The sequence below is a fragment of the Leopardus geoffroyi genome, chromosome E1 (genome assembly GCF_018350155.1).
Source record: "Leopardus geoffroyi isolate Oge1 chromosome E1, O.geoffroyi_Oge1_pat1.0, whole genome shotgun sequence".
NCBI classification, from domain to species: domain Eukaryota; kingdom Metazoa; phylum Chordata; class Mammalia; order Carnivora; family Felidae; genus Leopardus; species Leopardus geoffroyi.
Window position 1 is genome coordinate 30,290,650 of NC_059330.1, and position 25,365 is coordinate 30,316,014.

Genomic DNA, 25,365 nt, shown 5'->3' on the forward strand with positions numbered 1-25,365 from the left:
TTACAAAGTCCAAGGTATTTATTACAGGGATCACCCACTTCAGGAATTTAAACAATGTTCAGACCAAGGAAAAATGTCTTACCAGGGGTTTTAAACTCCATTTCCCCTCACTGCAGCTGGCTAGCAGAGCCTGGCATGAAAGCAAGGGAGCCAAGCAACCCTCACTCTCCCTTCGTCAGTCCAGGACTCCCTGGTCTCTTTAACCCCTCCCTTGCTCAACCACACGGATCCGCATCATTTGCAAAATGAATGTGGTGGGTGGGTTGGTGCCAAGCTGGCTGAAGCCCCTCAGGGGACTCAGCAGGGTGGTAAGAACACCCCTCCTTACACACACACACACACACACACACACACACACACACACACACACATCTCCCCTGTCACTTCACACTCCGCAAAATCAAATAAATAGATTTAAATGAGAAGACCATAAAAAGGTATTTTCTTGCCTCTCCTTCCCCTCCCCCCCCCCCCACTATCTAATAATAGGCTATTAATTCCAGCGATTTTAAACTGTCTAAAGTGTGGTGTGTAAACCGTGGCTGCATCAATCAGAGTTGTGTGTCCAGTTATTTCAAGCATTCCCTGTTGGCATAAAGAAAGGCTGGTTTGTCCGCTCCAGCCCAACTGCAGCTGAGATCTGCATTGATTGATAACTGAATGCACGAGCTGGAAACTTCTACAGCTGGGGCAGCAGGAGCAGGCATAGCTGAGTGATCAGAGGGAGGGTGGGGAGGCTGGGGCTGCTGCCTGAAGGGTGGGGAAAGGTGGAAATGGACGCTGACAGGGTGTTTTACCCAGTGAAAGTAGGTGGGGGTCTGGGCTTCATTGTCTCACTCTCGCCTACTGGCCTGGCTGGCTCTGATGTCACCTGAGTTGCCTGTACCTGATGATGATCACCAGAGCTCTGCAACGTGTGTAGCAAATTCCCCAAAAAACTCAGCCCCCAAGGGCTCAGCATCAGTGTTACAGACCCATTATCTTCTTGACACTGTGAAGTTCTGGTACGGAATTTAAACGCACCAGTAGCTGCAAGTGGCAGTGTTTTAACTCCTGAAAAATTATATCCAGGTTTTTTTTTTTCTTAAACTTTTCTCCTTGTAAAAATCTTAATTGACTGGAGCTCAAAGTTCTTACCCTGTCATATTGTTAGCACCTTTTCTAGACCAAGAATGACAACACGAAGGACAAAAAATATATAGAATATGCATCTTTTGATATCTGGCTATAATCCTGCAGACATCAGAAAACCCCAGGTTTTCTTAAGAGAGTAGAAATAGAAAGTATTCTGGTCTAAAAATTGGAAAAATACTCGTTTCACACAAATATGGATATGGATTTTTTTTTCTCCTAGTTACTCTTTACCTTGAAATCTGGGTTGGGGGTGATCAGGGCACAGGAAAAGAAATAATGGCACACAGAGAGGTAATTAACTCCCTCCCACTTAATAAAAGAAATAAAGAAGATCCATTTAAATGTATGTGCTTTATAGACTCATTTTGACCTAAATAAAACCCACCCCTGCTACCACCAGCTAAATCCCCAAGGTTAAGCTTGACTTTTGAACATGGACATTCAGTCTGGGGGAAGGAAAGGATGAAGGAGGGGGGCTGTTGACAGGGAAGATCAATCTTTGTTCATCCTTGTTCTCTGACTTGGGAGTAAATGAATAGATTTGAGAAGGGTTAGGCAGGGGTCTGAGTGTCCCTGGAGGCTTCTTTGGGTAAAATCCAAGCAAGGAGCTGCAGGTCTTATGTTCTGTCTAATTATAGGACCCTTAACAGGAATGAACAGCTGATCCACATGGCAGAAATCAACCATGAATCACTGAAGATGATGATGAGAGGGGGGAAAAGGCTGTCCCAGGGGCACAGAGAGACAACAAGGGCTAATGCAAATAACTGCATCAGGTCTAGCCAGAGAGCCCTCAAGCAATTCACTAAAAAGATCACTTGCTAGGGAAGCAAGCCAAACTCAACCTCTCCTCCCTCCTCTAATCCAGCTGTCCCAGAACGTGACTGCACTGTGCATTTGCTGGGGATTCCAGGCACTGTCAGCTCCTGCGTCCCCTGGCCAAGCTGCCAGTAGACTACAGACAAGTGTCACTAGAGGGCTGAGGGGGCACATACGCCTTTGAAAGATTGTTGGCAATGTACTGCTGCCTTGTGAGCTTCTGGCTCTCTGGCTGGTCCAGGAAGTGAACAAGGGAGGGCAGAGATGACAGCATCCAGGAAAAGAATGCAGTCCCATCCTTCCCAAATGGACCGCCCACAATGTCAAGCTGACCCAAGGATTCTTGGAAGGCAAGCATGTTGGAACCCAGCAGGTGGCACAGAGAGACAGCAGCTCACCTACTCTCCTCCAGAGCTCAGGTGCACAAGAGAAAAGAGGGAGGAGTGTGCTATGACCAGGAAGGAACATTCAGGCAGGTTGTGGAGAATGCCAGCCAGGTAATTAATCTTCAGTATCAGAATGACTGTAATGAGTCCCAGAAATCTGTACCTCTATGTGCCCCATGTGATTCTTGGATATTCATTGTCTGTGCTATGCATTGTTGTAGGTGCTGGAGACACAGCAGTAAGGAAAACAGACAAAATTGCCCTCCTGGGACTGACACTCTAGTTGGGGAGACAGTGAAGTGTGTGGCACGATGGAAAGTGCTGAGTGCCACATGGAAACATAAAGCAGCAGAAAGTGCAGATATCCATGCGGTATAAAATAGGGTGGTAGGAAGGTCAAGGAAAGCCTCATGGACAAGGTGACAGCTAAGCAAAGACTTGAAAATTGTGAGAAAACGAGCCATGCCAACATCTGGGGGAAATACGTTATGTGTAGAGGGAACAGTAGAGCAAAGACTGGAAGCAGGAGCGAGCATGAGCAACATCCAGGAGGCAACATGGCAGAGCCTAGGGGTCATGAGGAGGGTCACAGGTGAGAACCCAGAGGTAGCACACAGCCAGATTCACTGGCACGCTAACACTTGAAGATGCTATTCTAAAACTGGGATCCTTAGAGCTAATTGATAAAACATTAATGAATTAACGCAGCCTGTTTAAAGAATCCACTTTAACCGATTTCAGACAGAGACCTCGGGAAATTGGTGGAGTAAGCTGATCAATGTTTGTAATTACAATTCTTGCTGTGGATCATGGTCTGGGCTAGATGCTAGTTATACAAACCCCAGTGAGGCAGCTCCTGCCCTCCAGGACCTTTTGTCACAGTGGCGGGGTCTAAAAACTAACCACACAGAGCAGTGTTTGCCAAGAGCTAAGTGTGTGGTACAGACAACAGATGCTATAAGCACTCAGAGGAAGGATGTGTCCCTGTTCATTGGCCTGGTTAGAGACCACTTCCTGAAATGGGCCTTGCCTGACCAGTAGTATTAGGTGTCAGGTAGTGCCTGTAAGACAGCATGGGACAAGGGCCAGCCAAGAAAGTGCTCCCTCTCATGCACTCTCTGGAAGCCCCAGATGGACCAGCCTGGCCAAACAGTTTGTCCAGCAAATGTGCCCATGTCCTCCTGTCTCTAATTCCTTGGCAGCTCCCCTGGTTCCTAATCCTGGGGTTGGCCTCTGGATTTTAAGCTGGCACTTGTCATGTCCTGCTCTTGGGTTCTCACTGCCACCCCCTAGCATTGACCTTGGAGGCTTCCATGGCCTACCCTTTGTATTTGGCTGAGTTGGTCATCTGTTTGTTGCTTTCTGGACTAGAATCTACTGAATCCACTTCTTCCCAGTGTGATGTCTTGACATTTCACTTGGCATGATAATTAAGACTCAGATAAGTGAAAGGTGGGAGAAAGACACTGCTCACTATCAAGGATGCAGAAGAAGAAAGCTGTAGGGGTTTTCGAGGGAGTGCAGAGTATAACATTCTCGATAAAGTTAAAGAGTAAATAATGGAATGGTATATTGTGGCCTATTCTGAAGGACTCATTTTTTTCTTTTTTAAAAAAATTTTTTTTTCCAACGTTTATTTATTTTTGGGACAGAGAGAGACAGAGCATGAACAGGGGAGGGGCAGAGAGAGAGGGAGACACAGAATCGGAAACAGGCTCCAGGCTCTGAGCCATCAACCCAGAGCCTGATGCGGGGCTCGAACTCACGGACTGTGAGATCGTGACCTGGCTGAAGTCGGACGCTTAACCAACTGCGCCACCCAGGCGCCCCAGGACCCATTTTTTTCAAGTCAGATAGAAGTGGTTTTGAATTCAAGTTCTGCTATGTTTAGGCGTCTGACCAGGAGCTAAGAGTTACTTAATCACACTTAGTTATTCTTCTCATGTGTAAATAAGGATAATAATATTTATGTTTTAGAATAGTATAATCAATATAAAATAATCAATATAAAATACTACGGATTTTACAAGAACATAGTAAGCATGCAGTTAAAACTAGAGTCATTTCTATTTTGTTACTGCTAGAGACTGAATGTTCATGTTTTCCCAAAATGCACATGTTAAACCCTAACCCACCCTGGAGGCTTTGGGAGATGATTAGGTCACAAGGGTGGAGCTTTCATGAATGGAACCAATGCTCTTAGAAAAGAGGACCCAGACCTGAGACTGCAGGGATTGTGTTAACAAGAGAGAGGGCCCAATCAGGTCAGTCTGGAGAATCCATGCACATCAGTCATCAGTGTCTGCCATGCTGAGGAGAAGGAGCTTTTCAGGACCCCCATTCTGAGTTCTGAGAGTTTATTTCTCTTCCAAGACTCAGAGATTCACATTCCTTCCTTGTTCCATCTTTAAAAAGAAAAATGGACGTATCCTCAAAAAATGATCTTAGAGGTCAAAGAAAATAATGATTAGCGAAAGCACCGATCTGTTTTTCTGCCATGTGAGGATGTGGTGAAAAGGCAGCTGTCTGTGAACCTGGAAGGGCGTCCTCACCAAACGCTAAATCTGCCAGGGACTTGATCTCGGACTTCCTGGTCTCCAGAACTGGGAGAAATAATTTTCTGTTGTTTAGAGGCCACCAGCCTATGGTACTTTGTTACAGCAGCCCAGGTAGACTAAGACAGCCATTATTATTCCTGGTACTAAGAAGTACAAACAGATTCTGGGTGTCAAATTCTGGAAGGTCTTAATCATGATGATTCAACTTTAGAGTGAGAAAAAACAAAGCCAGGACAGAGACCCTCCTCCTTGGTTCCTTTGCTAGCTCTGTGTCCTCGAAGTTTCCTTCTCAGGAACTCAGTGCTGGACGGGGGAAGAGTTTGCATTTCAATCACATGTTCCCCTGCTGTTTCCTGTCTTCTCATCTGTGCTGACATTTGTGTGCCTGGACAGTCTTAATGGGTCCGTGTGAAGACCCAGACTGGGAGTGATGTGACCCAGCTGTGGACAACCTCTTGTTTCAGAGACTTGCTCTCTTCCCAGAAGCATGCCAAAATGAAGAAAATAACTTTGCCTTGGCAGTTTCCACAAAGTGAAATGCCAGTTCCTAGTCTTCAGATTTTTTTCCCCTTCTGTTCACCCACCCTGTTTATGGAAAATGAATCATGCGACTCATTTACACACAAATGGAGAGGGGTAGTTTGGGGATAAACAACACAACTTCCTGGAATGCCCGTGGATGCTCATCACACTGCTGTTATAACCATTGCTGTGGACTCTGGTTTGCAGAGAGCTACTGGAGTATAAGGTGCTGCTCAGGTCAGAGGAAAAAACAGGCTCCTGGCCCGTCCACTGGCTAATTAATGCTGGAGACAGGATTCCTGTCTGCACATGGCTCCTTCCCTGGCATGAGCCAGAACCACTCACTCCAGACTCTCCAGCTCTAGTCCCTCACCTCCGCCCAGGGGACAAGTACAAAGGCCCAAGGGAAGGACATAAGACAATGCCTTGGGCTATTTCTACTTTACAATGTAGGCCATTTTCCATCTAGTAGATTACCTGGTGCCAGTCCTGCTTCCTTCGGGAATTCTCAATGAATTTCTCGTGAGTGCAAATCTCTTCCTTGGGGTCCAGCCCCTGTAACGGTTGGTTCTCCTGTAACACTTGGTTCTCAGGAACTCCTACTCTCCCTTCCCTTCCAGCTGCAGAAGGTAAGTTTAGAAGTGGTTCTTATTTCCAAAGGGTCTTATATCAACATGGAAAAAAAAAAAAAAAAAAAAAAAACAACCCAGAGACATGTGTGGTAGTAGTAGCGACAGGTAAGAATAGATATAAATATGAGAATACTATGATAATTTTAGGACATTTCATGAGACAAGCCTTGTACAAATACCTGTGCCTCCCAATGACCCACCCAGCTCAAACATCCTATTAGCCTTCTGCAGACTTTGTCCTGGCTCCTCTGTGTTCTTAGAGCTCTTACAACTATTTATGTCTTCATGTTGGTGGTTATTTCCTTAGGTATCTACTTCCTACTCTGGGCAGGTAACCCTGTAGGGACAGGGATCCTTCCTTACTCTTTGAATCCTTGGCAGCAAATAATAGGAGCTCAATAAATGTTGGCTAAATGAATGGATGGGTGATTTCACTAGTCATTATTTTCTTTGGGCTCCAAGATCATTTTTTGAAGATACATCCATTTTTATTTTTCAAGATGGAACAGGAAGGTATGTGAATCCCTGAATCTTGGAAGAGGAGCAAACTCTCAGAACTCAGAATGGGGGTCCTGAAAGCTTCTTCTCTTCAGCATGGCAGACACTGATGTGCGTGGATTCTCCAGACTGGCCTGATTGGGCCCTCTCTCCTGTTAACACAATCCCCGCAGTCTCAGCTTCCTGATAGATCATTAGATGGAGCAAAGCGATGAGTGTCACCATTAGAATTACGCAGGGCTGCCTCCCCTGCTGCCACCAGCATCAGCATCCTCAGGGTTCACCACCAAGGCTGCCAACAGGGCACACACTCGTCACTGGAGCAGGGACAATAGGGCAGCTATTGATTTGTTATCATTACCTTTAAGCTGAGCCCTCAGCGTGGCTTGGCAACGTCCCCAGGGAACTCCAGGGGAAGCTTGCTCTACCAATCCGGCCAATGACTATTTCACTTGTCTGCTCTCCTCCGATCTGTTCATCCTACAATCTCCCTTTTTCCTCCTCACTCTTTGTGGATGCCCCTCCTCACATTTCATAAAGGAATTAGGAACTCCCAAAGGGTCCACACATCTCCTGATCTCTGAACTCTTACTCTGCTCCTTTCCTTTAGTTACAGAGGAGAGCACAGCCAGGCCCTACATAGATTCTGGATGTCAACCCTTTGTCCCTCTTCAGGAGCCATTACTAATTCCTGCTTTCTCTTGCATGTCCAAATCCGCCCCCCCACCCCGCCCGCCACCCCTTTCTCCTGGATAACATTCCCTGTATTCAAGCAGGCTCTGTTAGCATCTTCATAAGACAAAAAACAAAACCAGACTCCCTTGAAACCACTATCTATAAAGGTAGAGTGGAAGTTTACTTTTATTCTTCTTCACAGTCAAAATTCTAGAAATAGTTCTCTAAAGCCTGCTATCTCCACTATCCATTTACTCCTCAACCTCTCCCAACAGTCCTCTGAAAGCAGCAGCTCTGGCTACTGTGACAGATAAGAGTCATCTGTACACATTATACATTGAAAAGCAGTTCGCAGTCAATCTCTGGAGAAATGATGGTGGTGTGTACAATGAAGGGGACTTGAGAAGGGGATTAAGTCAGAATACGTTTTGAGGGTGTGGTCAAATGCATTTATTGAAAGACTGGATAAATAATGTAAGAAAAAGAGGAGTCCATGACATTCTAGGCAGCTCTGTTGGAAGATGATGCTGTCATTTACTGAAACATGGGAGACTACACAGGGCACAAGGTTGTTTCCCTTCAGTACTACAAGCTCTGTGAGAGTAGTTGCTATTTCTCACATATTTATTATTTCCCAAACACCCAACCCAGTGGGCTCTTACTTATTTGTTTAGTGAATAAATCTTAATATATAATGGTATTAGTCTCAGGATATTTTCAGCTGGAAGTAATGGAAAACTTTGACTCAAATTAGTTTAAAGCATGAACAGTTGATTATCTCACAAAACAGGGAGAGCAAGCTCTGGGCCTGATTCATCGCTGCATCTCTGCTCTGTGGACCTCAGCCTCAGACTCCTCCTTAGGCTGATGTGTGGCAGTTTCCAGAGTCACATCCAACCCAACCACAGGAGAAAGAGGCGGTGTCTTTCTCCCTCTCTCTCTTTATCCCTCTCCTTCTTTCTTTTTCTCTGTCCCCCATCCCTCTGTCTGTCTCAAGAGTGAGAAAACTTCCCCCCCTCCACTACTCTGGTTGTTTTATGGGGCAAATCAGGCCCCAGGCAATCAGGCAAAGGAAGCACCTTTAAGTCACTGGGGACCACGTCTGAAGCTGGGGTGGGGCCTGCTTGCCTCAGGCACCTGGCTGCAACATGGTTAGGAGGATACCTGAACCAAGTCTGGATTTTGTTGGAAAGGAAGAAGAGGGAAACTGGAACCTGTATGAAACCAATGTTGTCAATGCTGACAAAATGCCTTATAATAATGATGAAATTGTAGGCTTATGAGAAGTTATGTGAATTCTGAAAGTGTTAAAAAAAAACAAAACAAGACAAAACCAAGTGCTTTGGTGATGCTTATGGATATTCTAGATATAACAATTACCCAGAATGTTAAATTAGTCTTGTAATTGATTATCGCTCTATAACCACATTTCCTATGAATTTGAGATAGCTTATGAAAAATAACTTCAAATTTCTTATTAAAGTTATTTAGTAAATATTTCTTGAGCACTGTGTGCAAAGACTTGAGTGAGAAATAGAAAAGGAATAAAAGTACATATACAACTTGTCCCAGTTCATCAGGAGGAAAAGAAGAAGGCACCAAACAGTTGCTGAAGACCTGTCCTACATGTTGATGAGGTTATTACTTTTAATTCTCCTAATAGGCCTACAAAGTAGTCATGTTACCTTCATCAGACATTTCTAATGGTCACCAATATCTGGTTCACCTCTTCTTCTGAGTTCATGGAAGGCTGCGCTTCCCAGGTCCACTGAGGTTGGCTCTGTGACAAGAAGTCATATAGGTCACTTCTGTGTTGGGCATTAATTGCTGGTGTGACAACTTCCACTCTCTTCTATTGCTCTAGCACCTGGAATGCCATGTGTCCACAATGGCATAGCTGCAAGATGGTGAAGCCAGCCTCCAACCTCCTGAGTCCCTGAATAACTACAAATCTGCTATGGTGTGTAATGCAAGGGAGACACTTTCTTCAGGTTCCACCACAGGGAGATTTGGTTACCACATGATAGTGCAGGATAGTTAGTTCTAACATAAATAGTTTATCCCTTTTTTAAAAAAATTAATGTTTATTTTTGAGAGAGAGAGAGGGAGAGAGAGAGGGGGAGAGAGAGAGAGAGAGAGAGAGCGCACATGAGTGGGGGGAGGGGCAGAGAATGATAGAGACACAGGATCCGAAGCAGACTCCAGGCTCTGAGCTGTCAGCACAGAGTTGGACATGGGGCTTGAATCTACAAACCGTGAGATCATGATTAAGTCAGATGCTTAACTGACTGAACCACCCAGGTGCCCTGATAGTTTATCCTCATATAGAAGATGAAGGTCCAGAAGAATTGGTGATTCACCCAAAGTCACCAAGAATGGCATCATCGGGCTACGAGAACACAGGCTTAGTTGGGCTCCAAAGCTTGTACCTGCTCTACCAGTGCATGCCAGCTTCCAAATTAGGTATAGTTCTTGTCACAAAATTGGCCCTCAATGAATGTTTTATCGATGATTATTATTAGTGATAACTTACATGTTTTTATTACATGTGTTTAACACCTCAGCCAAGGTTTTCAAAGATACATACCACATTTTTTTTTCCCTCTCATTTAGCCCTTACAGTAAGCTTATCAGGTAGGTCTTAGTAAATTTCTCTCTGTTTGTCTGTTTCTTCCTCCTGCTAAAGAAATAATTATTGATTTTCCACGTTGAGCCAGCACAGTGTTCGCTGCTGGCTGTACCGTAGATGCTGTCTAAGGATTAGATTCAATGACTTGTCTGCGGACTTACAATAGGAAGAACTAGAATTTAATCAGAGATTGTCTGTTTTTTTTTCTTTGTAAATTTTCTAATGTTTTTATATCTATTTTTGAAAGAGACAGGGCATGAGTGGGGGAGGGGCAGAGAGAGAGAGGGAGACACAGAATCCTAAGCAGGCTCCAGGCTCTGAGCTTTCAGCACAGAGCCCAACACAGGGCTCGAACCCACAAACCATGAGATCAGGACCTGAGCTGAAGTCGGATGCTTAACTGACTGAGCCACCCAGGTGCCCTACAGATTGTCTGTTTTTTAAACATAGGAGTTTATAGTCTAGTAGAGGGTCAAGAGAGCTACATAAGTATCACTAAATATAGCAGTCAAGAAGGTCAGAAAGGTGGTATAATGGTCTTATGACTGAAAGAAAAACTACTGTGCAGATTCAAGTATGGAGGGCATGATCACCCCCAGTTGGGGTTACTTGCAACGTTTTCACGGAGGCTCACCTGAACTTTGATAGGATTTGATAGAATGGATAGGATTTGGACTGAGGACTGTGAAGTGAAAGGGCATTCCAGTGACCTAAAATATTGGAAATGCATTTGGGGGAAATATTCAGAGTGTAGTTGGCAATACTATTGGCTTTGCATTGGAGCAGTAGGTGGGTGAGATGAAAAGAAGAGGGCAGGACTATGGAAAGTTAACACAGGAAGCAGCCTCAGAGATGGACCCATTCAGGGAGGTCAAGGGTTAACTTTGGTCTGCTGGGTGTGACTGCATTAATGATTCTGAAGCTCACTGGTGCTTAGTGGGAAAGAGCCAAGGGCCCATGAACTGTGAAATTCCAAGGGCACCTTAGGAAAGGAATGGTGCCCAAAAGCCATGCATCTAGCATCTCAAATCCTGTCCAATCACCTTGATTTAACAGTCAAGGGAACTATGATCTGAGAGGGAAAGCAACTCCTCCAAGGTCACAGGGCTCCACTTGTGACACAGCTGGAACTAGAACAAAGACCACCTGATTTTTTCTCCCGTGCCTTTTTTCTCCACACTAGACATCAGAATCTGGAAGACCTTAATGCATTTGAACTATTGTGTAGGTGAGAGGGAGGCTCTGCAAGATTTTCAGCATGTACATTGCACTGAAATGGCAGTGAGAGTGTACCATGCAGAGGGACATGTGGAAAGGTGGAGGCAGGGAAAGGGTTAGAGTAGAATAAGGAGTCGTGTAATCACACCTGAATTAGTGCGATGGAAGGGAAAAAGGATAGAGGAGCGTGACCACGACACAAGAGAAAGAATTCTTGTTGTTATTAACAATGCTGACAATGCTGTTCATAAACAGGATCAGATCACTGTTCTAGAAAGTGATGTTGAAAAGAACATTTCCCCCGAGAAAGCCCAGACTAATCCCATGTTTAAACAATCCTTGGATGTTGTATTCCAGGCTGAAGTGAGCTGTTTCTCTGAGTGCCAAATACCCATATGAAAATTAAAAAAATGAGTCCAACATCTGAATGTTTGGGCTATATGACGCCAAGCGTCCCACACAGCTGATTCAGAGGCAACAAGAGGGCATATGGTGCTGACTGCTGGCAGGGCATTTTGTAGATTCCACTAGGACTCTGAAAAGTGTCGGTATGGAGAACGCATTACCCAGACAGCACTCATTTGTATGTTTTTGGCAAATCAACTTCACCTGACAAGGAGATGAGACATAGGAGCTACCCTACCTCATTCCAGTAAACTCCTGCTAAGAATAGTGAATGGTCTATATAATACTGGTCTATATCCTATAGGAAAATAGTCTATATAATAGCAAATTACAATGGCATGGAACGTTCCCTCTCTGGGTAATTTTGAAATATTTTCTAAAAAACATCTGTAATTATTAAGCCATGAACTTGAGAAAGGTAATATGTGATGGAACAGAAACAAACAGATCCCATGGGACTTTGAAGAAAACCTGTATTTGGGTTTACTCATCTCTAAAATGCTTAACAGACTGACAGGAACAAAGTAGGCACTTAAGCAATATAAATTTTCATTCCATTCCATGGACGCAGAATTTGAAGTTCATAAGACAATTCACGTGAGCCTCATTTCATTTGATGAAGGTCAAATTAGTTGGGCCCTGAAACATGAACAAACTTTGCCCAGTGCCACCCAACTAGCAAATGGTGAGGACCAGGTTTGAGTCTCTGCCTTTTGGCTTGAGGTCCAGTGTACTTTTCACTACACCATAATAATGAACATATTATGTATATTACCATTTCTCCTTTAGCAGGCTATAATTTTGGCAGTCCGTACTGGGTTTTATTTTCCACTGTGGCTTGTGCAATAGTTACCACCACTGAGTATTTTTAACTGACAGAACAGATTTCTATTGAGAAGCAAATTTATGCATTATCCTGAGAAATGGGCTGAATGTTGTAAGGTGAGGCCCCAAGAATAACTTGGGGATCACAGAGTACTTTCAATTTGGGATCTTGGGGCACTGGTCCATTTTAAAGGAACTTGGGTACTACTTTCAAATAAAGAGACTTTCAGAACTTCTAGATTGTTGAGAATAAGAAAGCTGTGTCTCCAATTCATTTCTTTTTAAATTTTAATTAACTCATTCATTTATTCGTTCATAAATGCCATTAAGCATTTATTGTGTACCAGGCACAGTGCTAGGGGCTGGAGAAAAAGAGGCCTACATAGTCCCCACCTTCAAGGAGCCCACGGTTTGGGTAGAAACAGATAAAGAAAGAATGTGTTATATGATACAGTGTGAGAACAGAGGCAGTATAGATGCACAGGATGCTATGGGATGTTGAGGACGGGCATCCGACTGAGACTAACAAGCAGGGAAGGATTCCCAGAGGATTTGCTATGTGGGCTGGGGTGTAAAACACCGTCAGAAGTTATGAGGACTTAGAAGTGCATGAGACATGATGGAGGTCTTCGCCAGCCGAAAGGTGGGAAAGCACCGGTAAATAGAGTGTGTGGCCACAGTGGAGAGGAATAAAAAAATGTGGGTAGGGGACAGATTATGAGAAGCCTCAAAGTCCAAATGTTTACTGCTTAATATACATGGGAGGTACTTTTTAAAAATATGTTTAATGTTTATTTTTGAGAGAGAGAGAGAGAGCAAGAGAGAGAGAGAGAATGAACACAAGCGGGGGAGGGGTAGAGAGAGAGGGAGACAGAGGATCTGAAGCAGGCTCTCTGCTGACAGTGGAAAGCCTGATGCAGGGCTTGAACTCACAAACCATGAGATCATGACCTGAGCTGAAGTCCAATGCTTAACTGACTGAGCCACCCAGGTGCCCCTCACATGAGGGGTACTTTTTAGACCCAAGTCATCCCAGCTACTGCTGGTGAAGGCTCATCCAAATTCTGTGATTATGTGTATAAACACCAACACACACACATCCCGCAAAACATCCGTTATGCTGATATGCTGAGTGAAGATAATAAACAAAGCTGTTTTAAGTTTCTAGATGATTTCTTCCTCAGAGATGGGAGTTGGAGCTTTCTTTTTTTTTTTTTTTAATTTTTTTTTTTTTCAACGTTTATTTATTTTGGGGACAGAGAGAGACAGAGCATGAACGGGGGAGGGGCAGAGAGAGAGGGAGACACAGAATCGGAAACAGGCTCCAGGCTCTGAGCCATCAGCCCAGAGCCTGACGCGGGGCTCGAACTCACGGACCGCGAGATCGCGACCTGGCTGAAGTCGGACGCTTAACCGACTGCGCCACCCAGGCGCCCCAAGTTGGAGCTTTCAATCGTGTAGCTTGTTTGTTTGGCTTGCCATCTAAATCCAGTGGGTTAATATTCACAGGCACTGGAAGTGAAGGAGAAGCAGGACAGACAATGTTTGGCAGAGCTGAGTGGACAAAGTCCCATCAATGTCCAGGCCTCGGTGGCACTGAGGTGCCATCACTCCCACAAAGACATAAACAATATAGACTACCTTTAAACTTTCAGCAACAAACTACCTCTCGGGTTCCTTGGTCAGGGGAGTACATCTTTCCAAGGAAAGATAGGTATGGAGGATGAAGTCTAACAGAAGTAGAGATTGATCATGGAAGAAGACCACAAGTGTGTGTGTTGGGAAAATGCGAATCATGGGACCATAAATTCTGAGAGCTGGGAGTTTTAGGAAGCAAGTTAAAGAGTCCAGGATCCAGCCAGGGCTTTCTGCATCACTACATGAACATTGTTTACTTTATGTATTGCTCAAGGCTGGACAGAGTCAAGCCTGAACAGCGGCCAGAGTCAAAGCAAAAATCTGTATGTGTGGTGGAGGTAATATGAGTCATTTCTGCTTGGCTCTGTTCTCAGAAAAATTTCTGAAAAATTTTATAGGCAGAATTGGCATCTCAGATATAAAGTAGTTACCAGGTCTTGTTTTTAAGATTTAAATATGTCTTTATTTCAATTTTATTTTTTTCAATATCAGAAATCTAAGCTTTATTACTGCTGCTTTTAATTCTTTCCCAAATAAATATGTATGGTATTATAGTAATACCCAATAGCAACTCTGTAGATGAGGATCAAATGTGTTTTCAAAAGAAAAATAATGGATGGGATAAAACTGTTTATCTTTGTTCTAATTAGCTCAACCAGCAAATTTGGAACATCAAAGATCTTTGCAGACTTTGCTAAACTGTTACTCCATTTTCACTAAAAAAAATGCTACAGACACAATTGGGTGTCCATTGATATACACACTCATTTGATTAATTCTATAAATTAGGGTGTTTATAGCATGCAGTTATGGGCTGAATTATGTCACCCCACCCCACTCCACCCAATTCATGTGCTAAAGTCCTAACTCCCTAACCCCCAGTACTTCAGAATGTAATTGTATTTGGAGATAGAGTCTTCATTTATTTTTTTTTTTCTAAGTGGGCTTCTTACCCAACAAGGGGCTCAGTGTGAGGCTTGAACTCAAAACCTTGAGATCAAGACCTGAGCTGAGATCATGAATTGGACACTTAACCTACTGAGCCACCCAGGAGCCCCTGGAGATAAGGTCCTTAAAGAGGTAATTAAAATAGAATCATTAGGGTAGGCCCTAATCCAATAGGACTGGTATCCTTATAAGAAGAGGAAATTTGGATACAGAGAGAAGAATGATGTGAAGACATAGGGAGAAAACGACCATCGAGAAGCCAAGGAGAGAGACCTGGAACAGACGCTCCCTCACGGCTCTCAGAAGGAACCAACCCTGCCCACATCTTGGACTTCTAGCCTCCAGAACTGTGAGGCAACAAATTTCTGTCGTTGATGCTAGCCAGTCTATGGTGCTCCATTATGGCAGCCCTAGGAAATGCAACACAACATGCATATTTATTCTATCTAGATATTAGTAAATTTATAGCATGAACATTTATTTTCTGCCATCTGTTCCTTTTCAGTTTGGCCTCAGCATTCGGATTTCTTTGAGGAGAATGACCTCTCCTCATTTTATGCATTCTAGATAGGACTGTAAATAAGATATTTGGGGGGCAGGGTGGACATGTGACCTGAATTAGGCCAATGAAATTCTCTCCTGGGACTTTGACTCTCAAGAGGAACTAGGATGAAAATGACACTAGAAGCTTATTCATGGTGCTGACAACTGCCTGCTAAATAGTGTCTGCTACACAAATCAGTGTTGTTGCCAGTGCCCTGCTTTTTTGTAAGTATGGTTGTCTGGCATTCTCATGGATTCTAAGAGCTGCCCCACATTTTCTAATAAACTGTTTTATCTTAGATTAGAAAGATGATATTTTTTATAGCTTGCAAGCAATTATTTTTAATCCTGTTCATGCCATTTTTTCTATTGAAATCTAAAAGAAAATTTACTAATTTTTTTATTTAAAACCCTTTCCTTGCTTAATTCTCTTTTATCTTCCCATGTAGGTTTTAGGCATTCATCATTCAATAAATGTGCACTGAGCACCTATTATGTGTCAGATATTGCACTGGGTGTTTTCATCAAACTGGGAGTTGGAAGTTGTTTTGTGTAATGTGGGGTATTAGCGAATATTTAGAAATTAGATATTTCACATGTTATTAAACTGCATTTATGTGGAGTCTATATACATTTATATCAACAGCATAAATTAAGTAGGTGGAAAACCCCATCTAAACTTGGGGAATTTTATATCAGCAAGTGTTCAGCATCTGCTGTGTACAAAGATCCGTATCAGGTAATACGGGGGGGGGGGGGGGGTACAAAAAAAAAGATAAAGATTGCCCAGCCTAAAGGCACTTACAAGGGGCTCCTCAGATATATTTAACAGTTAACAAATAGGAACACGTTCTATAGTGAATACCAAACCTTAAGAAAATGAGAAAAATCCATCTGAATCCTCTGACAATGCTACCATAGGAGAATTTGTTGTGTTCACACCATGTTACATACTTTAATGTCAGATCTCATTTAATACTCATAGCCAACCTGTGAGCTGGGCACTGTTATCATCCCATTTTACTTGGATAGAAACTGAGACCAAATGAGGTTAGGAAACTTTCCTGGAGCACCCCCTTGCATCCTTCATAATTTTTCAATTTGCACACGAATCTCTAATTCTAGAGGCCAAAGATATCCCCTTATCCTCTCAAAACAGTCAACAAAACAGAACAACTTAATATGCCAACATTCAAGGAGCTGGAGTTAGGACCTGTGCATCCTTGCCACTGTCTCCTGTCCTCTCCTGGATTTAGAACTTTGTTTGATTTGATAATTGTGTCCTCACATCCAGGCTATCACAACTATTTTATGTCGAAACCCTGGGAGTGTGAGCTTTGCCCCAAATTCGTTTCTAAGCCTAGGGGCATGAGCTTTGGTAACAGACTACCAAGGCTAGAATTTCAAAATAAATCAATATGCATCTTCTATGGAATTCACTGCAATGGGAGTTTGTATTTATCATTACTTGGCTCCTAGACTCATTTAAGAGAGGCCAACTGGCAGCTCCCATCTCTTATAAAAGTTTCCAGAAGACAAAACATGAAAGTTCTGTTTCATTTTTTCCTGGGATTCTTTTATCTTGTGTGAGCATCAGTAATCAAAGTGGCATTTACTAGCTTGGCAAATGAAGAAACCTTTACTTTCCCACAAGCTCAGTTGTAGGTATCAGGCTCTCCTAAAGTTTCCATAGCAAATAGCCAGCTGAGTGTGCAAAAGGAAGAAAGACAGAAAGGCAAAGAAACAAAGAAATACAGAAAGAAACAAGGAAAGACAGAAACAAAGAGACAGAGAAAGAGAAGGAAAAAAGAAAGAAAAAGAGAAAGAAAGAGAACAGAGGAAAAGAAAAGAGAAAAGAAGAAAGAAGAAGAAAAAGAAGAAAGAAGAAAAAAATCTGCAAGGAAAAAAATAGTATAACAAGGACCACACTGATCCTACATTAGTTTTCTAGTGACTTGCAGAGTTTGTAATTTTTATCATTTACCTTTCTCTCCACTACACCAATTCCTAGGGGAGGGTTCATTTTTTATTCATTCTGAAAGTTTACCATCAATCATCCTCTTAAAGAGCTTGCCAGAAACTTGGACAGAGCCTCATAATAAAATTGCACAGACAGAGGACTAATTGATTTCTATAAATAATGTTTAGCTGTAAAGATATGAAAGGTGGTTAGAACCACATGTATTAATCTCCCTTTTGCTCCATCTGTGTCTGCAAAAGCAGACTGTACCTTGACAAAGTACCCTGACTATTTTGCCCTGCAAACACACAGCAGGAGATTAACACCAGATGGCCCACCCCTCCCATTTCCTTGCCCTGCCCTCCGCCCCGCCCCCACCTCCTCTGGCCAAATCCTCTAATTACTCCTCCCCTCTGGTCCCCACTTTATATCCCATAATTTTAAAATTCACTTTCCATTACCATCCCTGCACTGACAGCATGCCGAGTTGACAGTCCCCCATTTCTCTCCACCCTTCCACCTTTCTGTACAATAAATAAAAACACAACCCAAACCTCAAACACAAAAGCTTTTCATCAGACTGCAAGACTAACAGTGTTCAGGAAAAACAGTAACTACCGGTGCTAAAGAATTATTAATGTGTGTGTCTTGGAAAGAGGGGGATTAGAGAGGACTCACACTGGAGGACACTCTCAGGCACTACTAGCTTTAATCACATGGCACCAAAATACCCAGCATTTACTACTTGTCAACATCATATAAAATGGGAACAAAATTATATCTGGGGAAATAAATGCTGGCTGGACAAAGATAATGCTATAAATCTCATGTTGCTGGAAGAATGTTGAAAACCCGCAGAAGCCCCATCTGCTCAGGCCAACTGTGATAGGCTGAAATAAAAAGCGAACTAGAGACAGGGCAGGGCTGTGTGATAGATGCCCAATTCCAAATTATGAACATTAGGTGGTTACATCGCAAAGACTGATTCATAAGGGCGCCATCTTAACTGGTTGGGTCAATCAGCTGGTTCCAATCCCAACTAAACACAACACAAAATGTCATACTTAGCATCGAATATCATTTTTCTGGCTACAGATTAAATACAAAATGAATGATTACTTTCACTTGGGAGACAGGAAAATTGTCACACGAGACAGAATTCGATGAAATTGGCCCATTTCTTCCTCTTCTTCTTCTTCTTCTTCTTTTTTTTTTTTCTTCTCTTTTCCTGGCCTGGATTGCTCCTAGATGATGGTAGATATTTTCCATAAATAAGAGTGCTAGGGAGTCTTTTTTGATGGGGCAACACAAATGACTAGATTGATTCAAATAAAGTAATTCTACATCAGTCTAATTCTGAGAGCATTAACTATTCCTGATGATTATCATACTTGAAATATGGTCATAATTTTAAAAGCTTTCACAGATACTTTCCTTTTCTGTAGCTTTTCATGTGAGGCAGCTCAAACTTTCTCAAAGCTTTTCTTTTAGGGGGAAAATGCATGCTGTGTTTCGTAATTTTAAGTCTCCGTAAAGTTAACCACACTTGTAAAAAATCACTTATTTTTAGCGTGGGCTCCTTCTGTAGCATTCCCTTCGTCTCCACACGCTGGTTAGTTGTCTGTCTTCACCCCCTTGCCCTGGCCTGCTCACGTCAGCCTAGCAGTTCCTTCTTTCAATGGCAAGTACTAAGGAGGCAGGGGCTGTTGTAGCCCCACTTGCTTTGCCTGGAGCTCATGAAGGCTATCAGCTCTGCTACCAGCCTACAGTGTTTGGGATCTGCTGGCCGTTTTGTTATACAGCCATCCCCTGCTTTTCCAAAGTTTGCTTTATGCCGCTTTGCTTTTACCAAAGACCTGCATCAGTACCTGTTTTTGCTAACTGGAAGAAATCCAAAGAAGACTTTTGCTTTTACCAAAAAAATGGAGAAAGGCATATACAGCATTCAGCATCTGTTTCGCAGCAGGCCGTTATGGAGGCAGCGTGCACCCCGAGCAGCCCCGCCAAGCTCCTTCCCCAGGAACCACACTCACTCAGCCTTTCGGCATCAAGTGCCGTACCTTTGAACTGTGTCTGAGAGCGTGAGCACTTTATCTTGATTTATTTTGTGTATCTGTTAACAAGATGTGTCCCAAGGTATCAGAAAAGCTTAAGAAAAATTATTTTGGGGGTCTGGGACAGTGCAAAAAATGTCCCATATAATTGAATACTAATTGCTTCTTTGCTTTATGCAATTTAGGCTCACGAAAGGTTTTGTAGGGATGCTCTGCTTTTGGATAGCTAGGGAAACCTGTAGTTTCATTAGCCACTTCTGCAATGGCCCTAATCTCATCTAAGCACTGGAGTGGAAGAAGATATCAGAAGGGAATGGTTGATTGGACATAAGGAAGTTTTTTCTTCCTTTTCTTTTTAAAAAGGTCTTGGGTAGGGAGGGCCTATGTTGGAACTGGGCCATTATGCTACTTGATTTCATAATTATTGACCTGGTTCTAGGAATTAGGAATTAGACAAGATAGCCCTTGAGGTGTATGTGAGGGGAGTTGCTTGGTCTGTGAGTTAGTGAGTGTGTCAGGACACTGTATGGCTGATCCAAGCCCTGAGTCCATGATGTTCAAATGACTGAAGCATTTCGAGCAAGCAAAAAATTAGCACATCTGTTCATTGGATCAGTGGAAGGAGCCTACTGAGCTCTGAAACACCATGGCCGATCAGTCTGGTGAATTATTTAGCATTCCCAAAAGCTAGGGTGTTCTCCATGTAGGCTGGTTGGAAAGTTAAAAGTGCCAAGAAATACATGGTACTGTATTTATATTACCTGGAGTTGAAGAACTGTGTAACCCAGTTTCCACCGCTTACGGCAACAACTGAAGTCTGAAACCAAGAGTCAAGAGGAATACCTAAGCATGAAGGTCAAACTCGGATTCCACACATCTAACCAAGTGAAGCAATCACTGCTTTCTGACCAGTAGGTTCACACTTATAAATGTACCCTCAAACACAAGATTAAAACCTTGAAGTAGGTAAATCATCATGTGTTGGGACCAAATGCATCAGAGTCCTAGTAGAAGGATCCACCTAAGTACATCAGTAGGAACTTGGAGGTCAAAGAGAATGAAGTCAATCTATGGCCTTCCTGAGTGCCAGGCAAAGAAAGAGTCTCTGAGAAGACACCATATCCCAATGGAGTCCTAAAGTCTTGAGAAGAAGGAGGACCCTCCAAGTAGCCTTAAGATGTTTGAGCCATGGTGTCTGAGAATAAGCAAGCAGAGTCATAGTCATGGTCATAGTCATGGGAGTATGAGGTGATGTGCCCTGGGGTCTGCCTACTCCCTGGTAGATGTCTCCCAGACAGTCCCAGTTCAGTGCACATTCAAGCTGAGGTGGTCAAATAAACCTTCTGCATCTGCCTGTCTCCTGAGCTGTCGAGCTTCCTCCTCACCTCAGGTTTAGATAGCTGTCTTTGTGGTTTGAAATAGCTAAGGGCAAAGGTTTAGGTCCTTTCCCCCCATCTATGCCCCTTTGGCCAGAGTCCTCATCCTCCCTCTTTGCCACCTTTCCTAGGTGGCCAGTGCTCCTATGCTGGATACTAGTGGCCCAAGGTCACTTGCTATATTATTCCACCAGGACCATGCCCTCCCCAAGAGACTCTCTCAGTTGTGCTATTTGGGAGACCTGGAGATGGTGTCCCCTTCCTAGCTGATGATACATAAGCTAAATACAGTAAAGCCATTCCAATTAGGGGAGCAGAATGGTGTAGGACTAAAACTGGCAAACTTTGTAGAAGAGCCAGTAAATAAATATTTTAGCCTTTATAGGCCATGCAAGCTTGGTTGCAAAAGCTCATCTCTGCTGACCTGGTGTTAAAGCAGCCATAGTCAGTTTGCAAATGAATGAGTATGGCTGTGTTCCAATAAAATGTTCTCTATTAAAATAGGGGACAAGTTGGATCTGGCTTGTGGGGCCTTAGCTTGCTGACCCCTGGCATAGAAGAAAGAACACTACATGCGAATAAAGACCTGGCCCCCAGTCACAGCCCTAACCTTCACCACGTGCATGACTTCAGGCAAGTCACTTCTTCCTTTCTCACCACTCACTCCTCCCAAAGGAAGCATGTTATAGAGAGGGTGACATGTGAGACTGGCCATGTGCCTGACATCTTCAGTTGTCTTGCTCATCAATGGAGTTGTTGATGGCCAACAAAGCAAAGGCCACATAATTTGTTTTACAGGAAGGGTTATCACTGTGAGCATCTGCCATGAGATAACATACATACTCTCCTTTCTTCTTCCTAGCGCACCAAGGTAGGTAATATGTTCCCTCTTTAACAGATGAGGAGACAGAGATCAGGGATGTTAAATGACTTGCCCAAGCCACCTAATGACCAAGTTACCAGGTCAAAATTCAAATCCAGGTCTGTCTAACCATACCCAAATTTCCTTTTCACCATGTAGCCTTCTGTGTAGGCAGTTTAGTTTTCAATCCCTTCACGCTAACCATTTTTCAGATGTTGTCTCTGATGTACTATTCACTCCGCAGTTGCTGGAGTGATCAGATATTGTCACTTCCAGGTGCAAATCTGCCCATTGGCTTCCCGTCACACGTTGAATAGAGTAAAGCCATTCCAATTAAGTGAGCACAACAGCATAGATCCCAAATCCTTCCCACGTCTTATGAGGCCACTATGGTCTCTGCTATCTTGCTCCACCCTCTCTGACCTTTCTTCTCTGCCTCACTTACTCTGTTCCAGCCCCACACACTTTGCTTTGCCTTACACATGTCAAGCAGACTCTCATGTCAAGATTTTCACCACTGTGGCTCTCCAGCCTGGAACACTATGCTCTGTGGATCAGAATGGCTCATCCCCTCACTTAACTGATGCCTCAGCTTAAATGTCACCTCCTCAAAAAGAACCTTCCTGACCACCTTATCCATAAAAGCACCACTAATCACTCTGTCTCCCAATGGTACTTTTGTTTTCATTGTAGCTCCTATCACACTAGCCAATAATCACATTTACCTTTTTTCTTCTTCTCTCTTGCCTTGTGAAGGCAAGGGATTTGTCTTGTTCACTGACAAATGTCATCTAATCTCATAGGCTTTCAACGGCTATCTACTGATTGTTGAATAAATGCGAGAAAATATTGGAATGAGGCAACAGTGTGACTGGCTCAGAACCAGTCGATCACCACTTTGAGGGCAGTGTTTCAAATCTATCAGCAGTGTGAAATTTTGTCCTTTAATCCCCTTCTAGGAAGCACAGCTTGCTTGCCTTTGGCAGAACAACAAGAAAAGTTAGGGTACTACTTCGTCTCATCCTTAGAAAGTATGTAATACAGGAGAGGTGCCACCAAACTGGGAAAGATTAGTCTCACAACTGAATGGCAGAGGTCATCGAAGGTCCAAGGTTTTCCACCTGCCAGCCGCCAAGCCACTTGTTGTTCCACCTCCTCCATCATCTGCACCATCCTTTTCTTCAGAGGCTGTTCCTGACCAGACTGCCACCACTGCTAAATCCTCTTCTCACCAGGCTTAAGGGCAACATGAAAACCTCAGGTGCACTTTTGGTGAGAAAACACCATTCTTATCCAAACACTGTCACTTAATGGGTGGAGAAACCAAGAGCCAGAGAACTGAAATAGCTTAGCTAAGGTCCTGCTGCTTATTAATGTCACTTGTGAGTCTATAGCCTGAGTTTCCTGATCACAAAACTGGTCCTAGCTCCACACTGCATGCAAAATGTTAGAAGTACACAATCTGTAACATCCCAGGCTGCTCACTGAAGAATCAATTCATTTCTACATAGATGGAGCATCCAATATGGCTGGTCCCATAATTGCTGGGAGCCTGGGGGTGCAACAATGAAAACACTAGAGTCCCTGTCCCCAAAGAGTTTACTGGAAGTCTGAACACAGAATGAAAGAAATTGGATTTTTTTAGTGCATTTAAATGTTGATTAATAGGTGAATGCAGTAATCAGTTTAATCTCAAAGAGATTCTTAAAGCACCTTCCAAAGCTTCCTCAGTTATGCTTAGGCCTCCCTTTGCATATGATTCTTAAAAAGAGAGAGAGAGGGAGGAAGAGAGAGGAAGAGAGAGAGGGGAAGGGAGAGGAAAAGAAAAGAAAGGAAAGGAAAAGGGAAAGGGAAAGAAGGGAAAGAAAAGGAAAGGGAAGCCAGCCCTCAGCCCAGACTTCAAAGATTATCTTCTGCATTATCGTAGCAACTTTTGATATGAGAATGCAGAGACTTTTGGTTACTACTAACCTAGTCAATAACAGACATTCCCTCCATCAATCAATGGCACATTTGAGGTCTTCTAGAACAACCTGGGTCAGTGACAGGGATTCAAGTACCCATACAACCTGTGAGATCAGTAGGGGGACTTAACGTCAGTCAGTCCCAACTGTGCTAAGTCCTGGCTCAGTTGTTCAGAGATGACCTCCTACAAGAAAAGCTCACCCTTGCCTTTAGAACAAATCTTTCCTCTCCATCACCCAGACAATAAAGTCCAAAAAGGGTGAAAGGGTAAGAGAGAGAGGCAGATAGAGCAAGCAAGAGCGAGCCACAAGTACACTGGCAGAAATAATGAGCAAGAGTTGACATTAACACAGAAACGCACCATTCCTGATTGCTTTGTATTTATAGAAGTAAAAAGCCAAGGATAAAAGAGAAACTGGAAAAAAAGGTACATACTTGCCTCTAGAAGCTTCTCTCCTTCCACATTCCCCATTCTCTCACCTCCCAAAAGATAAAGACACACTTTATCACAGGCCCAAACTACTTGGGATCAAGACTTTGCAGCGCACAGAAACGAAACCAGCTTTCCCTCCGCCTGACCCAGGATGCTTACCCGCTCGCTGAGTTCACTCACCCACTCTCCCCACATTTTCCTGCCTGTTGCATGCAAACCATTGTCTCCAAACGCCAATTACTGATATTCAAAACTGCGGTTTTCCTACCCTGGTTAGAGACGCCTCCATGAGAGACCGGGTTGAGCTCTTGAGTTGAAAGAGAACCTGGGGGGTGGAGGGAAACCCCTTCTCGAACCTCCACGCGGTTCCCGTTACCAAGGGAACTCTCTTTGTCCTGGGAGGCGAAGAATGGCTGCCTCTCCCACGGCCTGGCTCCAGCAGTGGCCAAATCTCTGCACAGGGTCAAGAGCAGAGGGAGGGGAAGCCTCACACATGCTTCTCACAAAGAAATCACTTTCAAAGAATGAAAGAAATGGTGAAAATGCAGTTTGAGGAGGCACCCCGGTGGCGAGGGAGTAAGTTTATCTATGGTGCTGCGATCAGGTTGGAGTTGGCTTTCCTGCTCCCCAAAAGGAGACAGATTCAAATCTGTATCACAGGGGAGACAGGGATGGGAAAGTTGCAAAGGGTATGTCCCAGTCTCCTTCAGCAGAGGCTGAACATTGATCAGATGCACAATTAATTAGTTAAAATGCTTAGTTGAAGCTTCGCGCTGGATTATTTTGGCTCCTGGACTGGTCGGAGGAGCTGTCTGCCTGTTTTCTGGAAGCCCGGTGGGGCCCGGCCTGGAGATGGTAGTATCATTTTGACCGTGAAGCAAATTCTCATTTGCCCTGCATTTTAGGGACCTGGGTTGGCTTTCCTTTTCAGAATAAATTCTCTTAGGGAAGATGCCAAAGGAGGAACATTTTGTACATGCTTATTTTGAAACCCATTTGTCAAGGCTAGACCAGATTGAACAGTAGTTTGGAAAGTTTGGATGGACGTCAATTACAAGCCTAGTGCCTGGCACAGGGCAAGTGCTCAATAAAACGTCAGCAGCCTGAATGGTTGTAGAAGGACGACTTGTTCCAGCATCTTATCTTTCTAGCAAGGTAGGAGGATAAAAACGCAATAAATGGAGCAGTTGAGGCTCGAGGACATGGCTTACCCAATGACCCATGACTGAATGGTAGTAGACAGACTCAAGCCCAAAGCCCATTATCTCTGACCATGATGTCTAAC

At 43.6% G+C, this 25,365-nt stretch overlaps 1 protein-coding gene across 2 annotated transcripts in view; it reads right to left on the reverse strand.

Annotated features, from left to right (window-relative positions):
* The window catches only part of ANKFN1 (ankyrin repeat and fibronectin type III domain containing 1), a 304,247-nt gene extending 279,500 nt beyond the window's left edge, over positions 1–24,747 (reverse strand). Inside the window, exon 1 of one of the 2 annotated variants that reach the window (XM_045488308.1) lies at positions 24,349–24,747. In XM_045488308.1, coding sequence (XP_045344264.1) covers positions 24,349–24,369 — 21 coding nt within the window. In that variant the 5' untranslated portion in view covers positions 24,370–24,747. The remainder of the gene's footprint in view (positions 1–24,348) is intronic. The other variant, XM_045488309.1, reaches the window with a different exon arrangement.
* Positions 24,748–25,365: the final 618 nt, after the last annotated feature.